Source organism: Lissotriton helveticus, chromosome 7 (assembly GCF_964261635.1).
Source record: "Lissotriton helveticus chromosome 7, aLisHel1.1, whole genome shotgun sequence".
In the NCBI taxonomy this organism is placed as follows: domain Eukaryota; kingdom Metazoa; phylum Chordata; class Amphibia; order Caudata; family Salamandridae; genus Lissotriton; species Lissotriton helveticus.
This window is the reverse complement of record NC_136068.1, coordinates 1,684,762,188-1,684,788,359: the sequence shown is the minus strand read 5'-3', so window position 1 is coordinate 1,684,788,359 and position 26,172 is coordinate 1,684,762,188. Positions and strand designations below refer to the sequence as shown.

General features: G+C 47.6%; 1 protein-coding gene across 2 annotated transcripts in view; it reads right to left on the bottom strand.

The window, feature by feature from the left end:
- Positions 1 to 4,022: 4,022 nt before the first annotated feature.
- LOC144770659 (putative methyltransferase DDB_G0268948) overlaps positions 4,023 to 26,172 on the bottom strand; it is a 241,386-nt gene continuing 219,236 nt past the window's right edge. For both annotated transcript variants that reach the window (XM_078655368.1, XM_078655369.1), the window contains exon 7: positions 4,023 to 4,557. In XM_078655368.1, coding sequence (XP_078511494.1) covers positions 4,467 to 4,557 — 91 coding nt within the window. In that variant the 3' untranslated portion in view covers positions 4,023 to 4,466. The remainder of the gene's footprint in view (positions 4,558 to 26,172) is intronic.

Here is a 26,172-nt window from a genome sequence, read left to right as displayed (position 1 = left end):
CAATCCTGGAGGCAGAGTGCTTGGAAATATGTGAGATGGTGCTCTGGCATGAGCTGAGCCTGTCTGCAGCTTTCGGAACCATGTCCTTTAGCTGTTCCATGATACTGCCATACCATATACTCTTAAGTGCATTATGAACCTCGCGGTTAAATGCTATCTTTGGTTTGGCTTTATCAAAACATGTCGAGTAAGGTGTCATACGAATTGGAATACTACGGGGGTAGCATTCCACCCTTCTAGAGGGATACGACATGTACCTAACGTGAACCCCGGTTAAAGTTAAACAGAGCCTCAGCATCACAAAATGGATGCTGCCACCACAGACACAAGTCTGACCTCCTGCTGCTGGGAGTCCTTCCAGCGAGGGCAGCTTGGACAAAGGGTTTCCTGCCTTGGGAGGTGCTAGCACCACCCCAGACAGGATTTTGTGTATTGGATAGGACAGGGCTGAATAGAATCAGACATGCCTGGGGCACACAAGGTGTCCCTGTGCATAGGCCAGTTCAAACCGGTCCTGGGGCTCTCCAGCCCCAGTCTTGGCGCGAAAATGGACAAAGGAAAGGGGGTGTAACCACCCCCCTTCCTGGTCCCACCCAGAGGAGGGACCTAGCAGGTAATCCGGCCCCTAGATTTGCAATAAGAGTAGGAGCTGTGTCCCAAGACTTCAGATCATCCTGAACTCGACTTGAAACTAAGAAGAAGACTGGACTTCGACATTCTGCTGCACAGAAGACTGAAGAGAATCTCCCTTGTGGCCAAGGAGTGACCACCCTGTGAAAACGGGCACCAACCAGCAACTCGACGTCTGCTTTGCCGCCGCCTCCTGCCGGAGCCCGAGCCCAGAGCCCGACGAGACCCAGACTCCCAGACATCTCAGAGCCCGATCCACAGTCCCTGCAAAGAAGGGACCCGTGGAGGCACCGAGAGACGTGGGACCGGACATCTCGGAAGACCCTCGAAAAGCTGACTGCGCAGCACCTGAGGCACCCTCGACGCTGTGCTTTGGGGTTTGAGAAGCCCCGACACCGAGCAGCATTTGCATCGAAGATCAGCCCCCCAGCATCTCCACGATCTGCGTGGGGCCCTTTTGCACTTTGCCACTCGACGCGCCATCCCGGTCACTTGCCACGCGGCTAGTGGCCATCTTGGCGACGAAAAGTACGACTTGCACCGCTGGTGCGGTTGCTCCAGACTGGCCCTTGCTCCCCTGAAAAGGAGCACTCACTCTGACCTTGCTGGTCCGAGTGTTAAGCTTTTTCCACTTCCTGCGTGGCTTGCATTAGCCAAAGCCTGTTTGCTCCAATCAGTTGCCGACACTGCCATCAGCTAGAGCCTTCGTGGGACAGCTGGTGATCGACTCCTGGACGTCCTTGACCTCTTCGTGTCCACGTGGCTGCGGAGACAAGCTGCACCTCTTCACCTGTTTGCACCCGACATTGCCTGGTTCCATCCTGGTTCCACGGTAGTCACTGGCTAGTGACTTTGAACATTGTCCCCTCTGCTTTCAGGTCTTCACCTCTTCAGATCCACCCTTGGACCCACCGGAACTCTCCTCGACGACCCGCCTGCAGCATCTTCAGCTCCAAACACCATCGACCTGCGTGACGAAACCCGACACTACTTCGCACCTGTGCACCCGCTTCCTGTGGGTGAGGTAACTCAGCAACGCCGGTGTTCCTACACTGGTATACACCTCTAGTGCCTGTGTCTAGAGTTTTATCCTTGTAGGTCCATCGGAAGGTTCCTTAAACATTAACTTTGTAACTTGTACGCACCATTGACTTAACATTGGTGCATGCGTGCACTTTAAGCACTGCACCCGAGTCCCGCGGGCCTTTCCCGACTTCATCACTGCTAGTCCCGAACAGCTCCAGCAATTCCCCAGGCCCTAGGCCTCTTTCCTTTTCCCATAGTGGTCCTTATACCACTATTTTAGTATATGGTTTAGGTGGCCCCTAGAGCTCATCCATATTGTGCAACTTTTGTATATTTAAACTGTGTTTTGTTTTAACGCATTTGCTTCTGTGCTCATAAAGAGTATAGGGGATATTTGTAGAAATAAATCTATATTTATTTTCAATATATATCTGTGTGGTGTCCTTTCATTTGGTATTCAAGGGGATTGTGTATGGTAAAACAGCTTGCTTCACATGCCTTTACAGAGTTTAGCCTAAGACTGCTTAGTCCATGCTACCCCTAGGATAGCTTGTCTATAAGGTTGACTTTACAACCTCCACCATAAGGGTTGCTTGGCATGGTACAAGGTGATCACTAGAACTAGTGAGCATCATATACCAGGCCAACTTCTCACAGTGTACAGGCCGAGGCATTTTATTCTGCTGCCCAAGGCATCTTCTGCCTAGTTTCTCCCCAATGAGCACTCTCGATGAGGACAGAAATCCAGTTTTTTAGGACAATGGTGAATCTGTTATGGGCCACTATATTTAAGAAGAGCAATTTATTCCTCTCATGATTGTTAGAAATTCAGAATTTTGTTATTTGACTACTTCAGTTATGTTGGGGTGGCAAGCACTTTAAGGTGGCTTTATTGTTCTTACCCATGTGACCATAAGTTGTGCTAACCATTAACTAGGCGCACATGCATTAATGTTTTGTGGAGACTGCAAAGAAACAACAGGAAGTTAAGGTACCTTCTGTAAAAGGTGTATTGCCTGGTAATCAAGATAGACAGGGTTTGGGAAACACAAACACAAGTCAGAACTAACGCTACTGCAGTAACAGCCACTTCAATAGTAGGGTGAAATATACACTGCACACAGGGTTTGTGAAAGGTGTTTACCAAGGAAGAGCCTTTATTTAAGATTAATGGGCATGCTATGGGTAACTACAGCTACCTGTATGTAATTTAAGGGGACAAGTCTTTAGTCGATCACCCCACATCCAAGGAAGCAGCGGTCCAATCCTGGCTGGTTAGTCATGTTGGGATCTGAAGAGTTTGAATGATGTGAGGAAAGTGAGGGACCTGTGGCGTTACACAGTACAACATTTTTTAAGGGAACAAAGTTAACAGTAGGCATGCAGTGCTAGAAATGCCATTAAAAATGTTACAATCCTGAAAATAGATTTTTATCTCACCAACTTTCAAAACAGGTAATCTCTTTTACCTATATAACTTTTTCCTGATTGCACTGGCTGGCTTAGAAACAGCTGGGAACAAGATCTAAGCCCACCTGATGATCTTCATTTGGAGAAAACACACAGGTGTACCTATCTGAGGTCCAAGTGAAAAACTCTTCATATACAAGGAGCTAGATGCACATGCTTGGACAAATTCTCATGGCAACATGGTTCTGAGATTGCGATCAAGGGTGTACTTTCTACAAGATCCTAAGGCAGTGCCCCTATTTCCAATGTGCTTTTTAAGGCATTTGAGGATTGTTGAGTGCAGTGTTGGGAGTCAGCTCAACCTACAGGCCAAGCATGTCCGTTTGGGGACACTGGGGAGAGCGACCTTCTGAGATATCAAACTGTGGGCTAATCTAGCTTTGGTTACAGTCCCAAAGATGTAGCTTAAATTGGGAAACCCACAAACGCCAAAACTAGAAACTTGGTGAAGTATAATACACACCTGAATAGCTGGGAAGTGGGTGTCCTAAAACATTTGGAAACGTACAGTGACTTAAATGAAGGCTTTCCACATACAATACATCTCACTGGAATGTTAGCCGTGCATGGAAGTGACGGGAATGTTTTTGTTAAAGTTACCTCATACCAATTTAAGGCGGTGGACTGCAATGTGTAGACTATAAACTTAGCATCGGTTCTTTGTAATAGAGAGAACTTTGGGGTAATAATGTTGTTATACTTGTGTATGTAGCCAAAAAAAAATACCAAAAAATGTCCATCTACAGTATGAACTATAGTATGTCTCCACTGAGAAACTAAGGAGTTGAAGTGGACTATGGGAACACGAGTTGAAAAAAACAGAGCATTGCAATGCAAAAAAAATCTGACAGTATATCTACAAAATAAATCAAAATGAATATGATTGAAAAGCGAAAACCTGTGAACGAAAATAAGTTTACTTTATTTATATGTGATTTAATTAATATGCAAAATATTTTAATCAAATGTCTTTTCATAATCTTTCATAATCTACTAATGAAAATAGGAGAGAGAGGTATGACAAGAAGAAAGAGGAAGACAGAAAGGGAGACTTAAAAAAAAACTCATGATAGAAAATAATCTGAAATCGAGAAAAGAGAGCGAAATTGAATGAATGAATACCCAAGGGAGTTAGCAGCATATTGAGTAGGTATGCTAACAATACTGTAAAAAAAAAAAACCTCACAATTGCATAGTTAATAAGATTTTTTTTTTTACAAATCATTTAAGTGCATTAATAGTCCTGGAAATGAGCAGGTAGAGAGGTTGAAGTTTGGACTGCAATCTGTAGTGAACGTTAAAGGTTTTTAAAAAGCTCCTTTCCCATCGCCAATTATTTTTCAAGCAGGCTTGCAGGCTAAAACACTAAGAAACGGCAAATGGATCTCCACCATGGCTTCATTGGAAGACGCTCCCAAGGCCTCCAAGAACCTGCAATAAAAGAAGTATAATGACGTGCATTATACACAGATCAGCTTCTTGAGCGAACATGAAATTCAATAGGTATCCATAAACACTGTCTTTGATCTCCAAATATGTAGGTAACAAGAGGCAAGGAGATACACCTTAAAGCAATACATGTCCAAGATCAGGAAGCCTGCAAATAGATTCGGAGCCTTAAGTATTGTGGGCGGTCTTTCATCAATTTTTGTCTGCACCATGATGGACTGCCCCTGCCAAATTTAGATATTACAATGGTTATCTCTGTGTCTTCAGAGTAACTTCCATCATGGGGGTTCCTCTGAAGGCACTGCAAGCTTGATGCACAGCCACGATCTTTCAGGTGGCCGAGCACAACGTTTTTAATTTTTCAAAACCAAACTCTCAAAGTAAAAGTTTGTTCTTCAAAATCTACAAAGTTATGACTCCCACACTCTGGGATCTTTCTCTCAGGATTCAATCCTCATTGTCCAAATGAACTATTGTGCACAGTTCATTGTCACCCATCGTTTTACTACCATTGTTTTACTACTCCTTCTATGGCCTGTGCAAGTATTCACTGAAGTTTCTCTAGCTCCGTCTGAGCATAATGTGCATAGCGTCTCACCCTCTGAAGTTTGATGATTTTCTTGACCCAGATATGCTTTACATATGAATCCTTTATCTTTAATGTGGTTCCATGGCAAGTAAAGCTAACAGCGCCTATGACTGTCAGCCCAAGGGCAACAGATGTTGTAGGAAAGCCAAAGTTTAATGGTGTTTCCATGTACATCGTTCCCTTCGCCTCCAGCCAGAGTCATTCTAAAATGACCCGAATGACTAAGACTTAAAATCCTTGTTTACTTCAACATAGTCGTCAGCTATCATGTACTTTAAACTCTTTTCTGCAGCTCTCTTTGCTGCTGTTTTCTATTCTCTGTTTCCTTGTCCCTATTACAATTCCACAGTTCCACGACTAAGGTCTCACAAATTAAACAAAAGCAAAAACATAATATAAGAAAGATCTGTGTCCCTGTGTATTGTGGGTAAACCTGATCAGAAGTCATTGAAATAATTACTAAATCTAAAACCCAGACTTTAAACAAAAAACATTTTTTTTCTAAATCCAAGTTTCCAATTCAAAACTAGTTGCTGGCCAGTGGGTTGGCTGCCTCTGTGGGGTTGGCCCCAGGGATCATCGGTTTGGGGTTGGCTGCACGTGAGGGGGTTGGCCAGCCGTGCGTGGCATCAGTTGGATTTATATATAATCTTTAAATATTACTTTACGCAAAACAAGAACTAGAAATTCACTGAAAAAACAAAGGTTACAGGGATCTTATAGTTAGGTTCATATTTTACACAAACAAAACCCTAGACATTAAGCAGTTAGAGTTATCTGAAGTAACTAGCACTCATGCCCTTAGGTAACTATGCCTTGCATCCTCACTATGCAATGTTAATACCCCACATATTACATCACTCGTGACATCTTCTATGACATCATTGATAATATCAATGCAGCATGTGCTGTAAAATTATTGATGAGCAAACTGTGCATGGCGGGGACACGAGATGCAATATTATTTTTCCTATTAAACATTATCTTTGGCTTAAGAATGATTTTACGTGTTCCCCAGTGGTTAGTAAAAGAAGATCAATATGCACTTGACTAATATGAAATCTATGAACTTTAAAGTGATGTGTGGAACAATATTTTCCAATCGACTCAAAATAGATTGTGACGTTTTAATATGGAGCCCGCACTTTCATAATAAGGGGCTGTTGCGGTATTTTGGTGGGATTAGGTGTGGGATACCTTTGACTGGATACTATGGCATGTGGAATTAGCGGCCAAACTACCCGTACCCAGATTAACTGTTAGATGGCAAGCGCTGTTCCAGTATAAGGTTGTTATGCAGTTCTTTTATGAGAATGGATGGTGGGACACATTTGACTGAGGTATTTTAAAATAGCAGCAGAGTTTCAAGAATGAGACAGGTTATATAACTTTTTCCTCAAATTAACACTGGAAGCTTTGGTTGCTGAATAGGTGCCCCTTGTGATAGGAAAATGGACGTAATGTACACTTAGGAAGTACAAAACCCTGGAATTCGTAAAGGATGGGTGTGGGGTACCATCTTTCTCTTATTTGTATATAGATTGTGGCATTTCAAGATGGCGGCCATGTTCCTGGTATATAGGCACGGTTTTACTCTTCCTTCAAATCAGGTGTCGTAATTGACATGGATATTTAAATGCCTTAGAAATTCCATGCCTTAGAAGATGGCATGGAATTTCAAAACTAGGCTGAAGCTGCAAGGAATGCTGAATGTGAGCTGCCCAGACCACGGGTAAAGACTTTAAGTACATATATATGTTGCTATATACATTTGACTTTGGAGGCGTAGGTAGTTTACGTCTCAGAAAAGCTTAATGTTTATCCATGACTTGAAATATGGGGATTGGTGTCCATATGACATTGAAGTATTTTTTTTATATGTTTAACTAGGAGGTCCAAAACACCAAACTTGAAGTGGTGAGCATGAGATTATATTGAATTACCTAACTGGATGGAGAAATTGATATTTCAAGATGGTGAAAGCAGGGTCTGCATGGGCGCTGTGTACTTGTTGTATAAATATTAAAATCAGGAGTTTGAAATTGACGGATGATTCAAATGTTTTCAGACACTCACATAACATTGGCACTCTAGTGTATGTTGCTGGGCACTTTGTATGCAGAATTTGAGGGTTGCAGTGCCACGTTTTACTGAATTCGCACTCTGCATGGAACATTGTATGCAACACATGAATGCTCTAAATTTACAGCCACAAAATGTTTGTCTTGTTATTGTCAGGATTGGTTATGCTGCAGTGCCACATTTTACTGATGCCTAATACGAGTAACTGTGACCAGGATACACTGCAATTACTATTTTAAACTATGACATATTGAATAGTCTCCCTATATATAATTTCTTGATGTCTGATAAAGATTATGACTTACATTTTGTTTAATGCATTTTATAGGTAACGGTCATGAGGGGACGCCATAATTTCTATTTTACAACAAGACCTATGGAATTCAACTCGATATTGATGATGAATGACAAGGACTATGACGTTTTTGAAACACGGCCACCAGAATTTTTTTTGTAGTATGATAGCACTCACCTTGTACGTCACTGATGATAGGTAGTTTTGCAACTTTGACAAATTCAAAATGTTATGCATTGATGGAAGTAAAAAGGTTTAGATCGGACCTTTTACTATTGGAACAAAGCTAATGTACAGATTACATTATTATAGATGTCATAACTTGTGGTTTTATTCTTAAATTTTCTTCGGACTACAAAGGGTAAACTCCCACATATTGAAGGGATTACTCACCCACGTTCTATAAAGAAATAAGGAATATGCTACTTACCAGTATGCATCTGTTCTTGGCATGTAGGGCTGCTGACATTCATATCTGTGCATAGATCGCCGCCTAGTGTTGGGTCCGGATGATTGCACATTGCTGTCCTGGAAGAGTCTTCGAAGTATCACAAGATAGGTGGCTCCTCCCTCGGACTACAGTGCTCATGGGCATCCTCTCCATCCTCAGATTGTTTTTCGCCATCGTGGCAGAGATGGAGTATAGTACAGTAAGAGATGTCCATGCCTGCAGCTGCGACAGGCACCGGGGAGGTGGGTGGGCGATATGAATGTCAGCAGCCCTACATGCCAAGAACAGATGCATACTGGTAAGTAGCATATTTCGTTCGAGGCATGTGGGCTGCTGAATTCATATCTGTGCATAGAATGTATAGCAGTATCTCCCCTAGCGGTGGCTACCTGTGTCAGCTGCAGCAGTCTGGAAAAGAGTTTTGAGAACAGCCTGTCCTACAGCAGCTTGCTGTTTTGAATGTACATCTACACAATAGTGTTTTGTAAATGTATGTGTGGTTGACCATGTGGCTGCTCTACAAATTTCGTGTAAAGGAATATTTCCCAGGAAAGCCATGGATGCCCCAAGCTTGCGTGTGGAATGCGCCCTAGGGGGAACTGTTAAGGTGCGTTTTGCCTTTAAATAACATATTTGTATGCACTTAACGATCCATCTGGCTATACCTGATTTTGAAATAGGGTTGCCTTTGTGTTGCGGTGAGAAAGCAACAAACAACTGTTTTGTTTTTCGAAATGCCTTAGTTCTATCTATATAGTATAGCAGAGCTCTCTTGACATCTAGAGTATGCAAGGCCCTTTCAGCTACTGTCTGTGGGTTTTGAAAGAACACTGGCATTTCTATGGTTTGATTTATATGGAAATGGGATACCACTTTTGGCATGAATTAAGAGTTTGTTCTGAGAACTACTCTATTTGCGTGTACTTGAATGAATGGCTCTTGAATAGTTAGGGCTTGCAGCTCGCTAGCTCTTCGAAGCGAAGTAATGGCAATAAGGAAAGCCACCTTCCAAGTAAGAAATTGTAGTTCGCATGAGTGCAGTGGTTCAAAAGGTGGTCCCATAAGTCTGGTTAAAACAATGTTCAGATTCCAGACTGGTGAAGGTGGGTGTCTTGGAGGAATTACGCGTTTAAGTCCTTCCATAAACGCTTTAATTGCTGGCACCCTAAATAGTGAAAGGTGTTGCCTGTTTTGAAGATATGCTGCTAACGCAGCTAAATGTATCCTGATGGATGAATAGGCTAAATTGCAACATTGTAGGTGCAAGAGATAGCAAATGATGTTTTGAGTAGAAGCATCAAGTGGGTTAATATCGTTGTTACTGCAGTAAATTATTATTATTATTATTATGCGTTCTTATATAGCGCTCGTTTACCCGTAGGCATCTCGGCGCTTGCCTTGGGAACCAGTCCTGGCTTCCCCAAGGTGAAAGCCAGGCATCCCGCCGCGGGGGGGCCGTAGTGGAGATTAAGCAGGCTAATGCCCAGAGCTGCAGAGTGTGAACCCGTGATTCGAGTAGGCACCGAAACGAGAATTATCGAGTCCGTGGATATTTGGGCTCAAGACCCTGCCGCATTGGGAATTGAACCCTGGTCCTGGGTCTGACCTCTGCTTCAGGGTCTGCCTCCTCTAACCAGTGAGCCACACTTCTCCACTTAAATGAAGAAACTTTTTGACTTAGTTGCATAACATGCTCTGGTAGTGGGTTTTCTTGCCTCTTTGATAATATTCATGCAGTCTGGGGGCAAGTTTAGGTATCCAAACTCTAGGATTTCAGGAGCCAGATCGCCAGGTTCAGCTGTTGCGGGTCTGGGTGTTGGATTTCTCCATGGCTCGGAGTCAGAAGATTGGGTGTGAGCCGCAGTCTTTGATGAGGCACCACTGACAGTTCTAGGAACGTTGTGTACCATGGTTGCCTCGCCCATGTGGGAGCAACTAGGATTAGTGTCAGCGAATGTTGGCGAATGTTGCGTGCCACCAGCGGTATTAATGGCGCTGGGGGAAAAGCGTACGCAAATTTGCCTAACCAGTTCATCCATATCGCATTGCCCTGCGACTGCGGATGTGGGAACCTGGCGGCAAAGTACTGGCATTTTGCGTTTTCGCTTGTGGCAAACAGATCTATTTCCGGGTGTCCCCACTTCCGGAAGAATGGTTGGAACACTTTGGGGTGAATTTCCCATTCGTGCATCTGTTGGCTACTTGATTGTCCTTGCCTGGTAGGAGCTCCGCCATGAGAAACATGTTCCTCTGAATGGCCCATTTTCACATTGCTTGAGCTAGGTGCGACAGCTGTGGTGAGTGTTTTCCTTCCTGTTTTTGAATGTAATACATAGCTGTCATGTTGTCCGTCCGGATCAACACAGCTTTGTTGCATAAGTGTGTTTTGAACGCTTTTAGGGCTAGAAAGATCGCCATCAACTCCAGAAGGTTGATGTGCATTTCCTTTTGTTGTACAGTCCAGAGTCCCTGTACTGTGTAATGTAGGACATGGGCTCCTCATCCTAGTAGGGATGCGTCTGCGGTTAACACTATTTGTGGGACAGGCTCATGGGGCAGTCGTCCTTTGCAAAGGTTTTGTGGATTCCACCAATGCAGAGAGTTGTATGCCCGACTGGTCACCAACATGAGGTCCTGTAATCGCCCTTGAGCCTGGTTCCACTGCTTTGCTAGGCACTCTTGGAGCGGACGCATGAGGGACTATGAATATGCACGAGGCCATCATGCCTATTAGTTGCATAAACACTCAAGCTGGTAATGAGTGTTGGGGTCTGAACCTTTGGATCAACGTTTGCATTCCGTTGATTCGAGCTGCGTTGGGATATGCTTTTGCTGCCAGTGTATCTATTATTGCTCCCAGGTACTGTTGGACGTGGGAGGGTTGCAGATGTGATTTTGGGTAGTTTAGCGAGAAGCCTAAACTGTGCAGGAGATGGATGGTCTTTGGCATGTGGTTGGCACATTGCTGGGCTGACGGCGCGTGTATTAGCCAATCGTCCAGATATGGGTACACATGGATGTGTTGCCTCCTGAGATGTGCCGCCACTGTAGCTAGGCATTTGGTGAACACTCGTGGAGATGTTGAGACACCAAATGGTAGGACTTTGAACTGGTAGTGCTGTCCTTGAATAGTGAACCTTAGATACTTTCTGTGAGCAGGGTGTATTGGTATATGAAAGTATGCGTCCTTGAGGTCTAGAGTTGCTAGGAAGTCTCCCTGGCGAAGCAATGGTAAGACTTGCTGGAGAGTGAGCATATGAAAATGCTCCGACAAAATGTACAGGTTGAGGGGCCTGAGGTCCAATATTGGTCTGAGAGACCCGTCCTTCTTTGGGATAAGGAAGTATAGGGAGTATACTCCTGTTCCTTGATGTTGTAGTGGGACTGGTTCTATGGCCCCCTTTTGCAGCATACTGATGACCTCTTGCTGTAGCAGCGTTATATGTTCCTGTGACATTGGACGGTGCACGGGTGGTACGTTGGGTGGTGTTGAGGTTAGTTCGAGGCAATAGCCATGTTGGATAATTTGCCTGACCCACTTGTCTGTAGTGATATTTAACCAGACTGGCAGAAATTGTTGTAGTCTTCCCCCGAACGGTGTTATATGGTCTGGGGGTAGTGCCAAGAAGTCACTGTTTGGTGTTAGTGGAGGATCTATTTGCATTGCCTCCACGACCTCTTCCCTTGGTATTATTTCCTCTGTATCCACCCCTGTTTGTGTTTTTGTTGTATGTGGATTACGTGTTACTTTTATAGGTGGAGGATTGCTGTGATGTATTTCTTAGCGCTCCTCCTCTATAATTGGAGCGACGAAAGGAGCCCCGGTGTTGTTGGGACTGGAGAGCTCTCATAGACTTTCAGCATCCTTTTTCATTTTGTCCAGAATTGAGTCAACTGCTGGACCAAACAAAAAGTCTGGGTTTATGGGCTGATTAAGAATAGTGGATTGGACTTCATTCTTAAAGCCTGATATGCGAAGCCATGGGTGTCGCCTCAGCAGCACGCTTGTGTTGATGGATCTGGCAGCTGTGTCTGCCGCATCTAGGGCACATTTAATTGAGGCATTTGTGATGAGCTTTCCCTCTTGTATAAGTTCATCTGCCTGATTTTTGTAAGGGTCAGGTAAGTGTTGGAGAATTGCCTCTAAACTGTCATAGTGCACCCTGTCATAATTGGCCAGCAAGGCATGTGTATTCTCATATATAATTATTTTATTGTGTAGTTAATATAAACCATTACAATGTGAAATGCAATCTTGTTTTAAAAATATTTGGAAGTATACATTGTTATACAAGTGTTAAAAACGACAGTTGAGTGAAATTGTAAAAGACAATGATACTATTGAGTTTAAAAAAGTAATTCACTAATAAAAGATACAGTTTTAAGAATCCTAAACATTCAGGGTGGTGTTAACTCGTTACAAACATTTTTGTTTGTTTTTTCGAAGTTAATGACATATTTGATCATTCGACAGATAAATTGTGGATCTACTGTGTCCATCACTTGTAAATTCGCAGAGCGACATGTACGGATTCCCTTTTCTTTGAATTTTGCCTTTAGTAACCTCCGACGATCACTATCCAGTGCAGGGCAAATGCAGATCACGTGAATAAAGTCTTGGGTGGCAGCGCCACAGAGATCACACTCCTTGGGACCCGGATGCTTCCAGCCAGGTTGATCGGCATTTGTTGGTAATTTACCCATACGTAGGTTTCAATATTTTTGCTTAAGATGTGGTGGAAAGGCGAGACCTAGATAGGTTGCTGGTGCCGGATTTTTGTAAGATTGTAGTATCATCCAGGCATGTGAGCGTTGTCTCAGAATTGATTTATCGTCAATCAACGAGTGCATGTTAGCTGCCTTTTTTACTGCCTGCTTAAATACTGCCGCAGAGAGATTCTTTTGCCATAGTGGTGCCAATTCAGTGGTTTCCAGGGAGGAGTTTAGATACTTCGCATGCTGGGAGCTAGGATTCCTTTGCATGGCTTCCCAGATTTCGAGGTTGATTTCTATCTCGCGGTTCAGCCAGATACTATACCAGAATATTACTGCCTCATATTTTTTGTACAATATTTGAGACTGCAGGACAAATTCCAACTGGACCTGAGCTGGTGAGGCGTCACATGGTAAGCTAAATACCCGTTTATACACTCTGGTTTGAATTTGGTCCAAAAGCCGAGCGCTTCGTCCACAGTGTACCACAGTGCCATAAGCTATTGTTGGAAGTAGCTTGGCTTTGATGACTGTTAGGAGGGGAGTAAACAATGGGCCGTTCAGCTGCTTAGAGAGGCTGCTGAATGCGTGTAGTAAGGCTGCTCCTTTCTTCTCAATGGCATCAAAGTGTGTGGAAAAGGTGAACCGTCTGTCCAGGCCTGTGTATTGGCTATTCTCCATGAGTTTGCTGCCTGTGCTGCTACTCTCTTGCCTGATGCTTCAAAGATCTTTGACTCTTTGTCTGGAGGAGCAGCCTCTCCAGTAGTCTGTGAATTTGCACGCTTTCGTGCCTTGGATACCACTAGGGAGTCTAGGGGTAGTTGTACCCTGATGTATGTAGGATCCATAGGTGCAGCCCTATATTTCTTTTCAATCCTAGGGTTTATGACACGTGCCCTAGCAGTGTCCTTAAACATTTCATTTCCGTGCTTTAAGACGCCCTTCAACATGGGGAGTGTTTTCACATGCCTTTCCGATGTTGTTAATGTATCAAAGAGAAAGTCTTCTTCAATAGCATCAGAATGCAAACTACATAATGGTAGCTTGCTGCTCTATCTAGTAGAGAGTTAAAGGCCACCATATCTTCTGTGGGTGATGGCTTAGTTGGGTATACTGCAGGGTCTGTAATGGGCAGAGTCCCTTCAGTGTCTGGTTCACCTCCCTTACCCCATGGCTGTGAGTTGGGGTCTCCATATGGGTTTTGTGGATAACCAAACCCCACATCTGCATCCTGATCTTCATCTGGGTTGTAGTCAGAGCGTGCAGGTGAGTTTGTGGCATATGGAGTAGTAGGCATAGCTGGAGTGATAGGTTCAAAAAGTATTGGAGAGGTAGCACAGTCTCTCTTTTTCTTGAGTGGAATTCTAGAAAAGTCATCAGTAGGCAGAGGTCTTTTCTTTTTTGTGTAGACAGTCACTTTACCAGTCTTTGGGTCAATATATAGTTTTGACTGGTCTTCTGTTGAGGGGTCTGGATGGATAATCTCTTCTTCCACAGTTTTTGGCCTTGGTGCCGTAGCCTTTGGTTGGACTTTTTTTCAGGCCGATGCCTTTAATGGGTTCGACCGTTTTTGGTGGTTGGATCGGTTTCTGATGTTTTTCGACAGCTTTAGGTTGGTTGGACGTCTTTGGCAGGCTTCACCACCTTCTTCGGACCGAGCGGTTTGGTCGGTTCGACAGTGTCTTTAGGCGGTAGAGGTGTCTTCAGAGCCTGCGGTTTTGGCTCGATGCCCCGTTTCGGATCGATGGGCTACGGCTCGACCGATTTGCTTTGGTCCACCTTCGGTTTCACTTTCGGTTCGATGTTTGTTTTGGGCGTAGGCCTTTTCCTTTCGTCAACCGTTTTTTTCCCTTTGACGATAGTTGAGCCTGATTTGCTCGATTCGACGTGCTTTGTTTTGGGGGTCGAGTCGACGTGCTTTTGTTTGGGTGTCGATTCGACGTGTTTCGGCCTCGAGGTTGACTCGACGACTTTTGACTTCGAGGTCGACTCGACGGCTTTTGTCTTCGATATCGACTCGACGGTCTTTGGCTTTGAAGGGTGTATTGGAACTGTGGCCTTCGGGTCGACGCCCTTCGGCTTAATCACCTTCGGTTCGACGACGTTCGGTCCGAAGACGGTATTGTCGACGAGTTTCGGTTACGATGGAACCGGTGTCGTATGTCGTGTCTCAGAAGGCTCTTTTTGTATGTTCTTAGCCGGGCGGTATGGCGGGGCTATAGAACCAGAATGTTGATCTTGGCTAAGGCTTGTTGGCGATGCCTCGACCTGAGTCTCTGATAATGGTGTAGTGTCTATATGGGGCGGTGTACTCACGGTTCGCCCCTCGTCGTCATCGGAGTCGTCTTCGACAGCTACGATGTCTTGATCGTATTCCTCGAGATCGACGATTTTTTCCTCTTCTTTGAGGTAATATTTGGAGTCGTGCTCCGAGTATTGTTCTTCGTCTTGATCAGATTCTTTGGCGCTAGCTAGGTCTTCCTCATCATCGAAGATATTATCGGGCTCTGGCGCCGACCTCTGCATTTCTCGCCTCGCCGCCCGTCGATTCCGGATAGTCTTCTTCGACCGGAACTGGGCACAGGCTAGGCAACTATATTCATTGTGATCTGGAGATAGGCATTTGTTGCACACTGGATGCTTATCTGTGTGTGGGAACTTGGAGTTGCACTGCGGGCAATATTTGAATGGACTTCGTTCCATCGACGGTCGGTCCACGTGGTGTCGAGAAGGCCTCACAGCCCGATTCGACGACCGGAGTGCAACAGATGTTCAAAAAGTGTATTGGTACCGAGCGCTTAACAATACCGACGGATCCGAAGGCCTTTTGGCCTTTAGAAAAGTCTTTGTTGATTCCGAACTTGGAGTGCTGGAAAGTACATCCGAACCCAATGGCGGAAAAAAACTATCTGAGGATGGAGAGGATGCCCATGCGCACTGTAGTCCGAGGGAGGAGCCACCTATCTCGTGATACTTCGAAGACTCTTCCAGGAAACAATGTGCAATCATCCGGACCCAACATTAGGCGGCGATCTATGCACAGATATGAATTCAGCAGCCCACATGCCTCGAACATAGATAAAATATAGTTTATTGTATCTTTCTTGTTCTCATGCTCAAAAGACAAATGTAATTGCTACTACTTACACAAAGAATAAAGAAACAAAGTATACCCATATATTTAATGTATAAATACATTTATATAGCATATGGCGACATCTAAAGAATTTTCTTTTCATGTAAAAGGGTCCATGGCATGGCAAGTCAAGAAGGCATAGATGCCTAGTTGTGACTCTTTGGTTCTGATGTTAAGAGCACAGGATATATGGAAATGTATGCATTCATAAATGCCATATAATGAACTAAGTCCAACCGAAATGGACGTGGGTTTAGTGATTTCTGTAAATAATTAACTGTGTGTAAGAAAACCTGTGCTTTTTTGTTGTTGTGGTGTCTGATTTGTATGATGATTTTATATTTGTATATATTGTATGTGTCTTGTAGCCTGTAAAATTCACGGATGTGTTGGCTATCGCTACAGGAAGAAGTTAAAAGAAAAAAAAAAACAGGTTATGAATAAAGCACCTCACTTTTAAAGAAACACATTTCTAAGAGCATATGCATTATGTGGCTTTGTTTGAATTAATTTTCTGGTCAAGTTACATGCTGACAATGTAATTGGAAACAGCTTAGTGCGGAGTCATGTGGGGAAGATTAAGATGATTCCCCACATGACTCAGCACCCTCTCTGAACCTTGATGCTAGAATTATTGACCCCAGTCTCTTTTGTAATAATATATATATATATATATATATATATATATATATATATATATATATATATATATATATACACAAAAGTGTTGTATAGGTAGTCTTTCAAAGATTGCACAGGGGGGCGTGGCTTAGCAAGCGATGTGAGCAGACGTGCTTTGGAAGGGCTCCCGCTGTCACCCGTCATCAGCAGCAATTAAAGCGGAGTCGGGGTGTCTAGATCAGAACCCCCGGGCTGCATCGAGTAGACCTGAGTGCCAAGAGCCTGTGGGCGAGCTTGGAGCCCCCGGGAGACGGCCGGTGGGCAAGGACTGGAGGAGTCGGGAGACAGGCCCGGTGCGGCGACCCGCCATCTTGGGTGACCTCGGACAGATCGGGCCCTGTAATCAGCCCGACGGCGGGAGTGCAGGAGTAAGAGAGGCGAGAGCGGCCCCCGGGAAGCATTGTGAGGGCCGGCATACTGGGCGGCAGTGGGAAAGGCTCTGGTCCTCCCGGGAGCAACCGGTGAGCGGGACTGGAAGAACCTGGCTGTGGGCTTGAGGTGGCGACCCGCCATTTTGCGAGCCCTGCTGCGGTGAGACCTGCGGCCGGAGGCTGGGCGAAAGGACATTCGCACAGCGGGAGCGCAGACTCCCGATACAACGCAGGGAGGTGCACGTCGGAGAACGGGTGGAGGCTGCTGCTCCGTGCTCTACGGCTGCGGGCCGCCCGCGGAGGGCCCAGTGGCGAGTCTGCCGAGGTGGCCCGCCATCTTGCGTACAGCGAAGCGGAGAGCTGGTCCCGCACCCTGTGGCTAAACAGGGCGCACGGCAGGTACAGACTCCCCCCCCCATTGAGGCGGCAGGCTGTGGAGGGAACTTCGGGCCGGTGCTTTGAAGAAGATAGCCCTGAACCGGGGGCCCGGGGGATGGAGACAGGAGTGACCCGCCATTTTATGTGCTGGACTGGCGAGGTGAGCGCGCCCTGCACGGGCGCTTGGGAGCTGCTGACCTGCACTGGAATGCAGCCCTTGTGGACCGGGGACTGCCTGGTGGTGGGCTGATACAGAGCCCTGCGATGTGGCCCTGGGAACGAGTGGTGATCGGGCAGTCAGCCCCCCGGGGTGTGACCTGGAAGAGTATCCTGCTGCAGCAGCCCGCTTGCGGGAGCCGGTGGTGGGCCAGTGGTGGTGATCCGCCATTTTGAGGGCTGCGTGGTGCAGAGCTGGACCCCGGTGTGGGCCCACTGTGCATTCGAGACCATCAGGGGGAATGTGGAGCGACTGGCGACAGCAGCGGGGGACATCGGAGACGCGACTGCTGCGACAATCTTTGACAGGCCTGGCCTCGAGGTCGAGTTTGAGCGCATCAGCTGCAGTTAAGGCATTACGCACTGGTGGGATGGCAACGCGGGGAGGCCCTTCAGGTGAGCGGAATCGAGTCTGGAAGCAGAGCAGCGGTGGATGGCGTAACCCGCCTTTCCTGGATACGGAGTTGTGGAGGTGTAAAGCTGGGGACACTTGGTACATTGGCCTGGAGGTATGGTGACCTGCTCTAAAGGTGGGACTGAACTAACTGCACTAACTGTGGGTTGGGGGGACCTGTAGACACTGGGTGACACTTGGGAGTTGAGTTGGTCCCTAGAGAGGCTGCGGAGGCCCTCGGCTGCTGTGGTGTGATTGGACAGAGCTTGTTTTCTTTTGCCTATTGAGCACCCCTGGACTCAATTGTGTTAGGGGGGTGTGTTATAGCACGTGCGGACAGGCCTCCATTTTGGTGACTTACAGCAGGGGGAACGTGAGTGTGGTCTGGAGCGCCCTACACCGGTGCTGGGGTGAGACAATGAGTTAGCACGCCAGCCCCGCATAGGCCCTGATCTGCGGGGGAGGGGTGTGACATCTCGTCATGGAGGTTTTGGCTATGACCGGGTGGGAGAAGTGGCAAGATCTCTTGTGCTAAGCTCTACAGCCCTGTTGTGTCCCTTGCCTCCGTCACCCTGGGGCAGTGGGCGTCCCCCAGGTGTCCTACACTATGTAATAGCCCCTGCCCACGCACTGTTGGTGAAGCGGTACCCCGGCTTCGGGCCACCCACTCCCCACGCATAGCCTTGAGCCCCTGGGATAGCGGGGGAGATCTCTCCGATTGCCGCAGAGGGGTGGAACTGAGGAGAACGGCGGAGCCATTCGTTTGATTTCGCGCCCGGTGACTCGGGCCCTGCCCTCCAGCGCCTGCGGCTGAGGACCCATTGACGGAGGCATTGGAGAGGGCGTCTGTGAACCTCGACTGGAAGAGACACTGCTGGAGATGACGCACGGGAAGGGGAACAAGGTTGACCCGACGTATGCCCCCAGAGACAATACGGTTGTGGCAATGTGAGGGTAGGCGGGCGCACCGGCTACGGGTGGGGACTTGTTGCAGGCCGCTGGGAACTCTCTGCTGGTCACTCAAGCTTTTATGACCTCATTCATGTCCGCACTGAAAACGGAAATTGGCTCCTTGCGGTCTGAGGTGCATACGTGTGTGACGGAACTGCGGAAAGAGGTCACGGATCTTGGAGACAGGGTGGACGGCTTGGAGAAGATAATGGACGCGCGCACGGAGGATCAGGAACAGCTGTGGCAGTGCCTGGCAGCCCTTGAAGAACAGAATATTGAGCTTCAAGTGAAGCAGGAAGATCCGGAAAACAGAAGCCGCCGAAACAATCTCCGTATCCGGGGGGTTCCTCTTGGAGAAGAAGGAGGACATTATGGGATACGTGGTGCAGCTCTTGCATGAGGTCTGGAGCGATGAGAACGCCTCCCCGCCGGCTTTGGACCGAGCTCACCATGTTTCCGGGCCCGCGGGTCCTGACCAGAGTCCACTTCTTTACAGAAAAGGAGGCCATTTGGAGAATAGCACGTGACAAGCCGGACTTGCACTACAGGGGACACAAGATTCAGATTTTCCAAGACCTGGCCCCCAACACCTTGAAGAGGCGGCGAGCATTCTGGCCGGTGTCCGAGAAGCTACGCAGTTTAGGCATTTCCTATCAATGGGGGCATCCGTTTGTGCTCATCTTTCAATGGGAATCTAAGCGCAGGATCATGCGGTCCTAAAATGAAGCGGCACAGCTCCTCCGTTTGCCGCCGCCGCCGCTGGCGAGCCTGTCCCGCCCCCGCAGACAGGAAAGGATGCCAGCCAGGCCGTCCTGGACCACGGTGCAGAAGCAACATCGGACATCCCCCAAGATGGAGTCCTCCCAGGCTAAACTGGACGTTATAGCCCACATCCGATCCCATGAGGGGGACAGAGAGGAAATTGATAGGCATCCAGCGACACCATGATCTGTAGACCACCTGCTCATTGCCTTCTGGGGGGGAGGCTTGATACCTACATTTACACGACCCTGGTGGGAAGAATAGATGGTGGTTCTCTTCAGGATGCTCTGACTCCAGGCCGGTGGGCGGACGGGGTAGCGGGAGCCCCCAGCTGTTAGACCATGGAGACCGCCACAAACCCTCTTCGGGCTGCCCCTATGGGAGTGACATCCCAGAGAGCATTCAAACCTACGGGTGTAGGATGCCCTATACAGGGGACAGTGTACTATGGCCCTGTTGGCCGCTGTTGTTGTGTACTGTTGGGTGGCCTACTCTGCCGCCTTTTTCTCTCTCTATTCTTTCCCTCCTTTGCTTATTCTTTGCTACTTTCCTCTTCTTTCCCCTTCTCCCCTTATAGATGCGCGTGGAGGGTGGGATCACCCTATGGAGGGGGGAGTGGGGAACACAAGCAGGCCCTATACACATGGCTGTATGCGCGTCTAGGCCCCTGAAGATTCTTACCCTCAATGTCAAGGGCTTAAATTCCCCCAACAAACGGAGGCAAACATGGCGCTACCTTCTCCAGCAAGACCCAGACATAATATTCCTTCAGGAAACCCACTTGCTGCGCGCAGACACAAAGCGCATGGCGCACCCTAAATATCCTCTCCAGTTCTGGGCTACGGCTGACTCCAAAACAGCGGGGGTGGCAATATTGTGCAAGAGCGGCTTCAGGTGGGGGGACTCTGGGCCTGTCAGGGGTGGCGACGGACGCTTTCTCAAAGGTCACGGTTAAAATGGGGGGGCGTCAGTTTATGCTATGCAACATATACGCGCCCAATCAGATGCAGGATAGATACCTCCAAACAATTCTGCGGGATCAGATCGTGTGCGATGACTGACCCCTAATACTGGGAGGGGATTTTAACCTCGTCTGGGACCCGGGCTTGGACCGTAGCGAAACCTCGTTTAGCGATACCAGTACCATGTCCGCTGCCCTGCGCGCTCAGATATCAGAATCCGGGACTGAGAGAATATTCGTTTTACTCACACGCCCACAGATCGTACTCTCGCATAGACCACTTGTTCATCTCGCATGACCTGTTGCAGGATGTGTTAGGAGCCTCCATGTCGGACATCTCACTGTCGGATCATGCCCATGTCGAACTGCTGTTGCAGGACCCGAACGCTGCCCCTGCTCGGGAGGCACGCTGGCACTTACCACCGAGTGTGCTCCGGGACACGGCCGATGTGGAAAGCATCCGTGAAGCTATCGACTCTTACTTTCTTAATAATGACATCCCGGAAACGCCATTCCCTGTAGTGTGGGATGCCTTTAAGGCCACGATCCGGGGTCACATCACCTCACTACCGATAGCAAGAAGGCGCGAGGCCAGTAAGCTGGAAGATCACCTAACGAAGGAGATAAAGCAGGCTGAACAAAGCGACCAATTGATCTCCTCTTTGGAAACTAGGAGGCGACTCGCCAATCTACGTGGCCAACTTAGGCTGCTACGCACCAACAAGGCGGAACATTCTCTCCGGGCATTAAAGCAAAAGTACTTTGAGGGAGGGGACAAGGTAGGCCGCTTATTGGCGGGAAGGCTAAAGGTTCGGGCGGCCAAGGCCCATATAGCCAATGACCAGCTTCCCGGCGGAAAAAGGGCTGTCTCGGAGAGGGACAAACGGGAGGCATTCCAAAGATACTATGCTACCCTGTACCAGAGGGAAGACCCCCGAGCAGAAGAGGTTGAGGCCGTCTTGAACGGATATGAAGGGACGCCGTTGTCTCCAGGGTGGGCAAAGGATCTGGAGGGCCTCGTCCTCGAAGAGGAAATAACGGCAGCAATAAATGATCTTCCTTTAGGGAAGACACCGGGACCAGACGGCCTGCCCCTGTCCTTCTATCGCATGTTTCAGTCCCAACTCCGACCCCACCTCCTGCGGATGTACAACTTCTTTACGGACACCGTGGGGCCATCCCTTGATATGGGTATGGCCGAAATTGCATTGATACCGAAACTTGGGAAGGACCCCGCGCTGTGCGCATCCTACCGCCCTATAGCTCTGCTGAATACGGACCTTAAAATATACACCAAACTTCTAGCGAAGTGCCTTGAGCCGCATATGCCGAGCCTTGTGGACCCAGATCAGACTGGATTCATCCGCGATCGGCAGGGATCGGATAATGTGCGCAGGCTCGCACACCTAGTGGGGAAGGTGCACCATTGGAAGATCCCGGCCTGCCTTCTGTCGCTGGACGCGGAAAAGGCCTTCGACTGGGTGGACTGGACCTTTCTACGGGCTACTTAGCAGAAGTTCGGACTGGGTCCTCAGATGGTTACGAGGATCATGGCCCCATATGTGCGGCCACAGGCCAGGATTTGGGTTAACGGCACGCTGACAGCGCCGTTCACTATATGCAGGGGTACAAGGCAGGGGTGCCCGCTGTCGCCCCTGCTGTTTGCTCTCGCGGTAGAACCCCTCGCAGAAATGATCCGGCGAGCGCCAGACATACATGGCATCACTCATGGAGGTCGGAGCAACAAGGTGGCGTTGTTTGCCAATGACCTTATCCTTACACTGACGGGTCCACGAGAATCCCTTCCGGCCCTGCACAGGGTGCTCAGCCTTTATGAGGGCGCCTCTGGCCTCAAGATCAACCATGATAAATCCTGGGCCCTCAATCTTACCATCCCGAAGGAGGACCTGCCTGCTATTAAAGACGCGTCGCCCTATCAGTGGTCTGAGCGCCATATCCGCTACCTAGGCCTTTTATTGACCCCCACCCTGGGTGAGTGGACGACGGTGATTTGGCGGGATTGCAAGATGGCAATCCTCGAGCATATGCGGAGATGGAGACCCCTGATGCTATCCTGGCTGGGTAGACTGAACCCTATTAAGATGTCGATTCTCCCCCAAATCCTGTACCTCTTCCAATGCGTACCCACTCCGATCCCACTCCATTGCATACGAAGCCTCCAACGGGAAATTACATCCTTTATATGGGGCGGGAAGAGGCCCCGCTTCTCGCAACAGCTCCTCATATCGCCATGGGACAGGGGGGCCTGGCCTGCCCTAACCTGGTGCATTACTACTGGGCCTCACACCTCCGCTTTGTGGTGGAGTGGGAGTGAGGGAAAGTGAGAAGGGATGGCTCCACATGGACCGAACGGTGACGGGGCGAACCATCTGGGACCTACCATGGCTGCATCGCACGGCCCGTTCCGGGAGTGCATATATGGCGGTGCCCACAAAGACAGTCCTGGATATATGGGACAGGGTGGCTGTATCCAGGAGCCTCACCACGTGCCCATCCCCACACACCCCCATAGTCGGGAACCCACACTTTTCCACCAGCCCACAAATCTCGCACCTTCGACAGATGGGCACAGGGCGACTGTAGGGTACTCTGTGACCTGTACGACGGGGGCAAACTTAAAGCATTCGAACACTGCCGGGAAGAATTTCATATACCACGGGAGGCAAGGTGGCAGTATGCCCAACTCAGGCACAGGGCCTCGGAAGAGGGTGTGTCACAAGCGGCCACGGGACAATTTACCCCCTTCGAGAAATTAGCACGTTCCCTTGGAAGGCCGGGGGGACTGATCTCCAAGATCTATGGCATTCTGCAACACCCGACAAGCAAATCATCTCATACATACCAACATAAATGGCACCTGGCGATTGGCGCAGACATTGAGCCCCCACAGTGGGAAAGGCTCTGGCAAGACATCCCCAAGATATACCGGTGCATCCCACAGAGGGAAAACGCTTATAAACTCCTGACCCAGTGGTACTACACCCCCCAGCATCTCCACAAGATGTTCCCCGCGGTCTCCCCTTGTGCTGGAGGTGTCGATCTGCATCAGTGGACTTTGTCCATATATGGTGGGGATGTCCGGTGTTGTCTATCTTCTGGAAGGAAGTCCTAAGCCACATAAAGGGGGTACTGAGGTTTCCTGTGCCTGAAGATGTGAGCACGATCTTACTCAGCATTAAACCTGCCGGCCTTAAGGCACTTACACGTAGCGATTGGATTCTGACGCTCCAGATGTTGGGAGCAGCTAGGCAGCTCGTGGCCCTGTACTGGAAGAGGACCGAAGCCCCCCCCATAGCAACCTGGTTTGTAAAGCTCTGGCATGTTATAACAATACCAAGTGAAATGGGCGTGGCGCACAGCTATATATTAAAGTTTGTTTGAGGAAGGTGAACAAAGTATCAAGGTTAAGGTGCTCCTACAGGCGGCGTAACTGTTCAGGTACGTCCTGGAATAATTGAAGAGTTGAGTGCGCTACGGAGGTGTAGGCGCATCCCTGTGGTGGGCACACTTATGTGGAACTGTGTGTGGTGAGACAACACAGTGGTTTCCAGGCAATTGTAATCAATAAAGTTCCATAGTTGAATGTAGCAGGTAAGTTTTTAATCCAATTTTGCAATAAATCATATTGAGTTCATATGAATTAGCAGACCATCCATTCATTCATAACGACTGAAATTGTACATGGCTCCGATGCATTTCGGACAATGTTGTCCTTTCTCAAGGAGCTCTAAAACAAAAAGGATATATGGCCTCATCAATATCATTTAGAAAAGATATACAAACATGTAATACACTTCAAAGAATGGAATTTCTCACAGCGTGATTGCAAGCACGCATCACACGCTTTGGGGCTGTCTGAAAGCCCCTGGTTAGCTACCTCTGAAGCATAGAGCACGCGCGACACATGCCCACCATGCTTCGGACCCTGTGCCTCCTCAACGATGCTGTGGCCCCGCCCAACCCCACTAGACACCTCTGATAGCGTAGGCAACGTGCTGCGGCCCCCCGCCAGTAGGCTCCCCTCCTCGATACACGCCTCACTCTTCTCCACTATACTCTCTGTTTTTACCCTCCCTAGTACATCTCCCTCTACTCCTCTCGTTTTCCTCTCAAACTCTCGACTTCGTATATGACCTAGGAGCCCCGTTGGGCTACCATTTACCTATTGGACTAGTTACTGTGTTATCTTTTATGCACAAAATTATCAAATGGGCTATCTGCAATATATGATGGTCGTCATTATTTACAGCATTGTACGTGGCCGGCCCTAGTGGGGTTGTTGGCAAAACGCGGTGTCAATTATGTCTTTTTATGCGGGCGTTTAGGCCCTATTATTAGACTACATCTACGCGGCCGGCCCTACCTAGGGTTGTAGGCTTAACGCTGTGTATCTATTGCATTTATTATGAACCCTTTGGTTTGAAAATAAAACAGATTTGAAGTAAAAAAGATTGCACAGGCCAAACAATATTTTTATCTTACTTCACAAATACTCATTGAACATATTTTTAAGGATGCATCATTCAGTACAAAAGCTTATAACAAACACAAGGACAAAGTCAATACTATATTCCATTTATTCAAGTTTAGGAGTGTTGAATATTATCTATGGGAGGTTAAGTTTCAAATGTACTTGTGATTATAGACGTGTCTTATAAATAATCAATAAGAATTTATAAGCATGTTTGAGAAGAAAGTTTAAAATTCAAGACAATTACTCTTTGATATTCCATTAAAAGATATGCAACACTGATTATACAGAGATTAAAAATGGGGGAGGTGTTGGGGGAATGGATAGGTAGCATGTACCAAGGATAACTAATAACTACGATAAGCATAATTTTAATGTTATCTACTCTTCAACAAACATAATTAAAACTAACCTTTTTTATTGTTAATTTTTATTATTCCAATATAGTCAATAATTTTACATGATATGGCTTTAGCCGATATTATTAGTGTGCATTATTTCAGTTTCCTCACCACTGGTTTTATATACAGATATGTTACAAAATGTGCATGTCAGATGAAAAAAGCTTCAATGATGACTACGACAGAGATACAACAAAGTATCATCATCATATGCCAGTACATTTATTGCCATGCATATTTCCACTGTTTTTAGGGCTCGCCTTCTGATGCGCTTGCGCATAGCTGGCGAGCTATATTGTGGCTTAACCAGAGCTTAACCATCTCAGCGATTTGTTGCTGTACCCGAGAAAAACAAGCTCAATGCGCAAGCGCATTGGCAAAAAGCGCGTGCACATCAAAGCCACCAGAACATCAAAGCCTCCCTCCCACAGACATCTCAGCTTCCTCCAGCCGGCATTTCCACTCCCCTAATTATTCACTGCACGGCCGGCGGCAACATCAAAGGCTGCTGCTGCCGTGACTCGCATTTCTCCTCCCTCCTCCTCTTTCACTGCCCAGGCCGGCCGTACTTTCACTTTACACGGCCACCAGGCCGTGTCTCGCGTTTATTTTAACATGGCAGCTTTTCCTTTTCTGGTTGAATGTCTGCTAGCTTTCCCTCACCCTATTCTCGTCACCCTTACTCACTCCCATCAGTCTCCCGGACTAAACCCTTCTCTTTGTA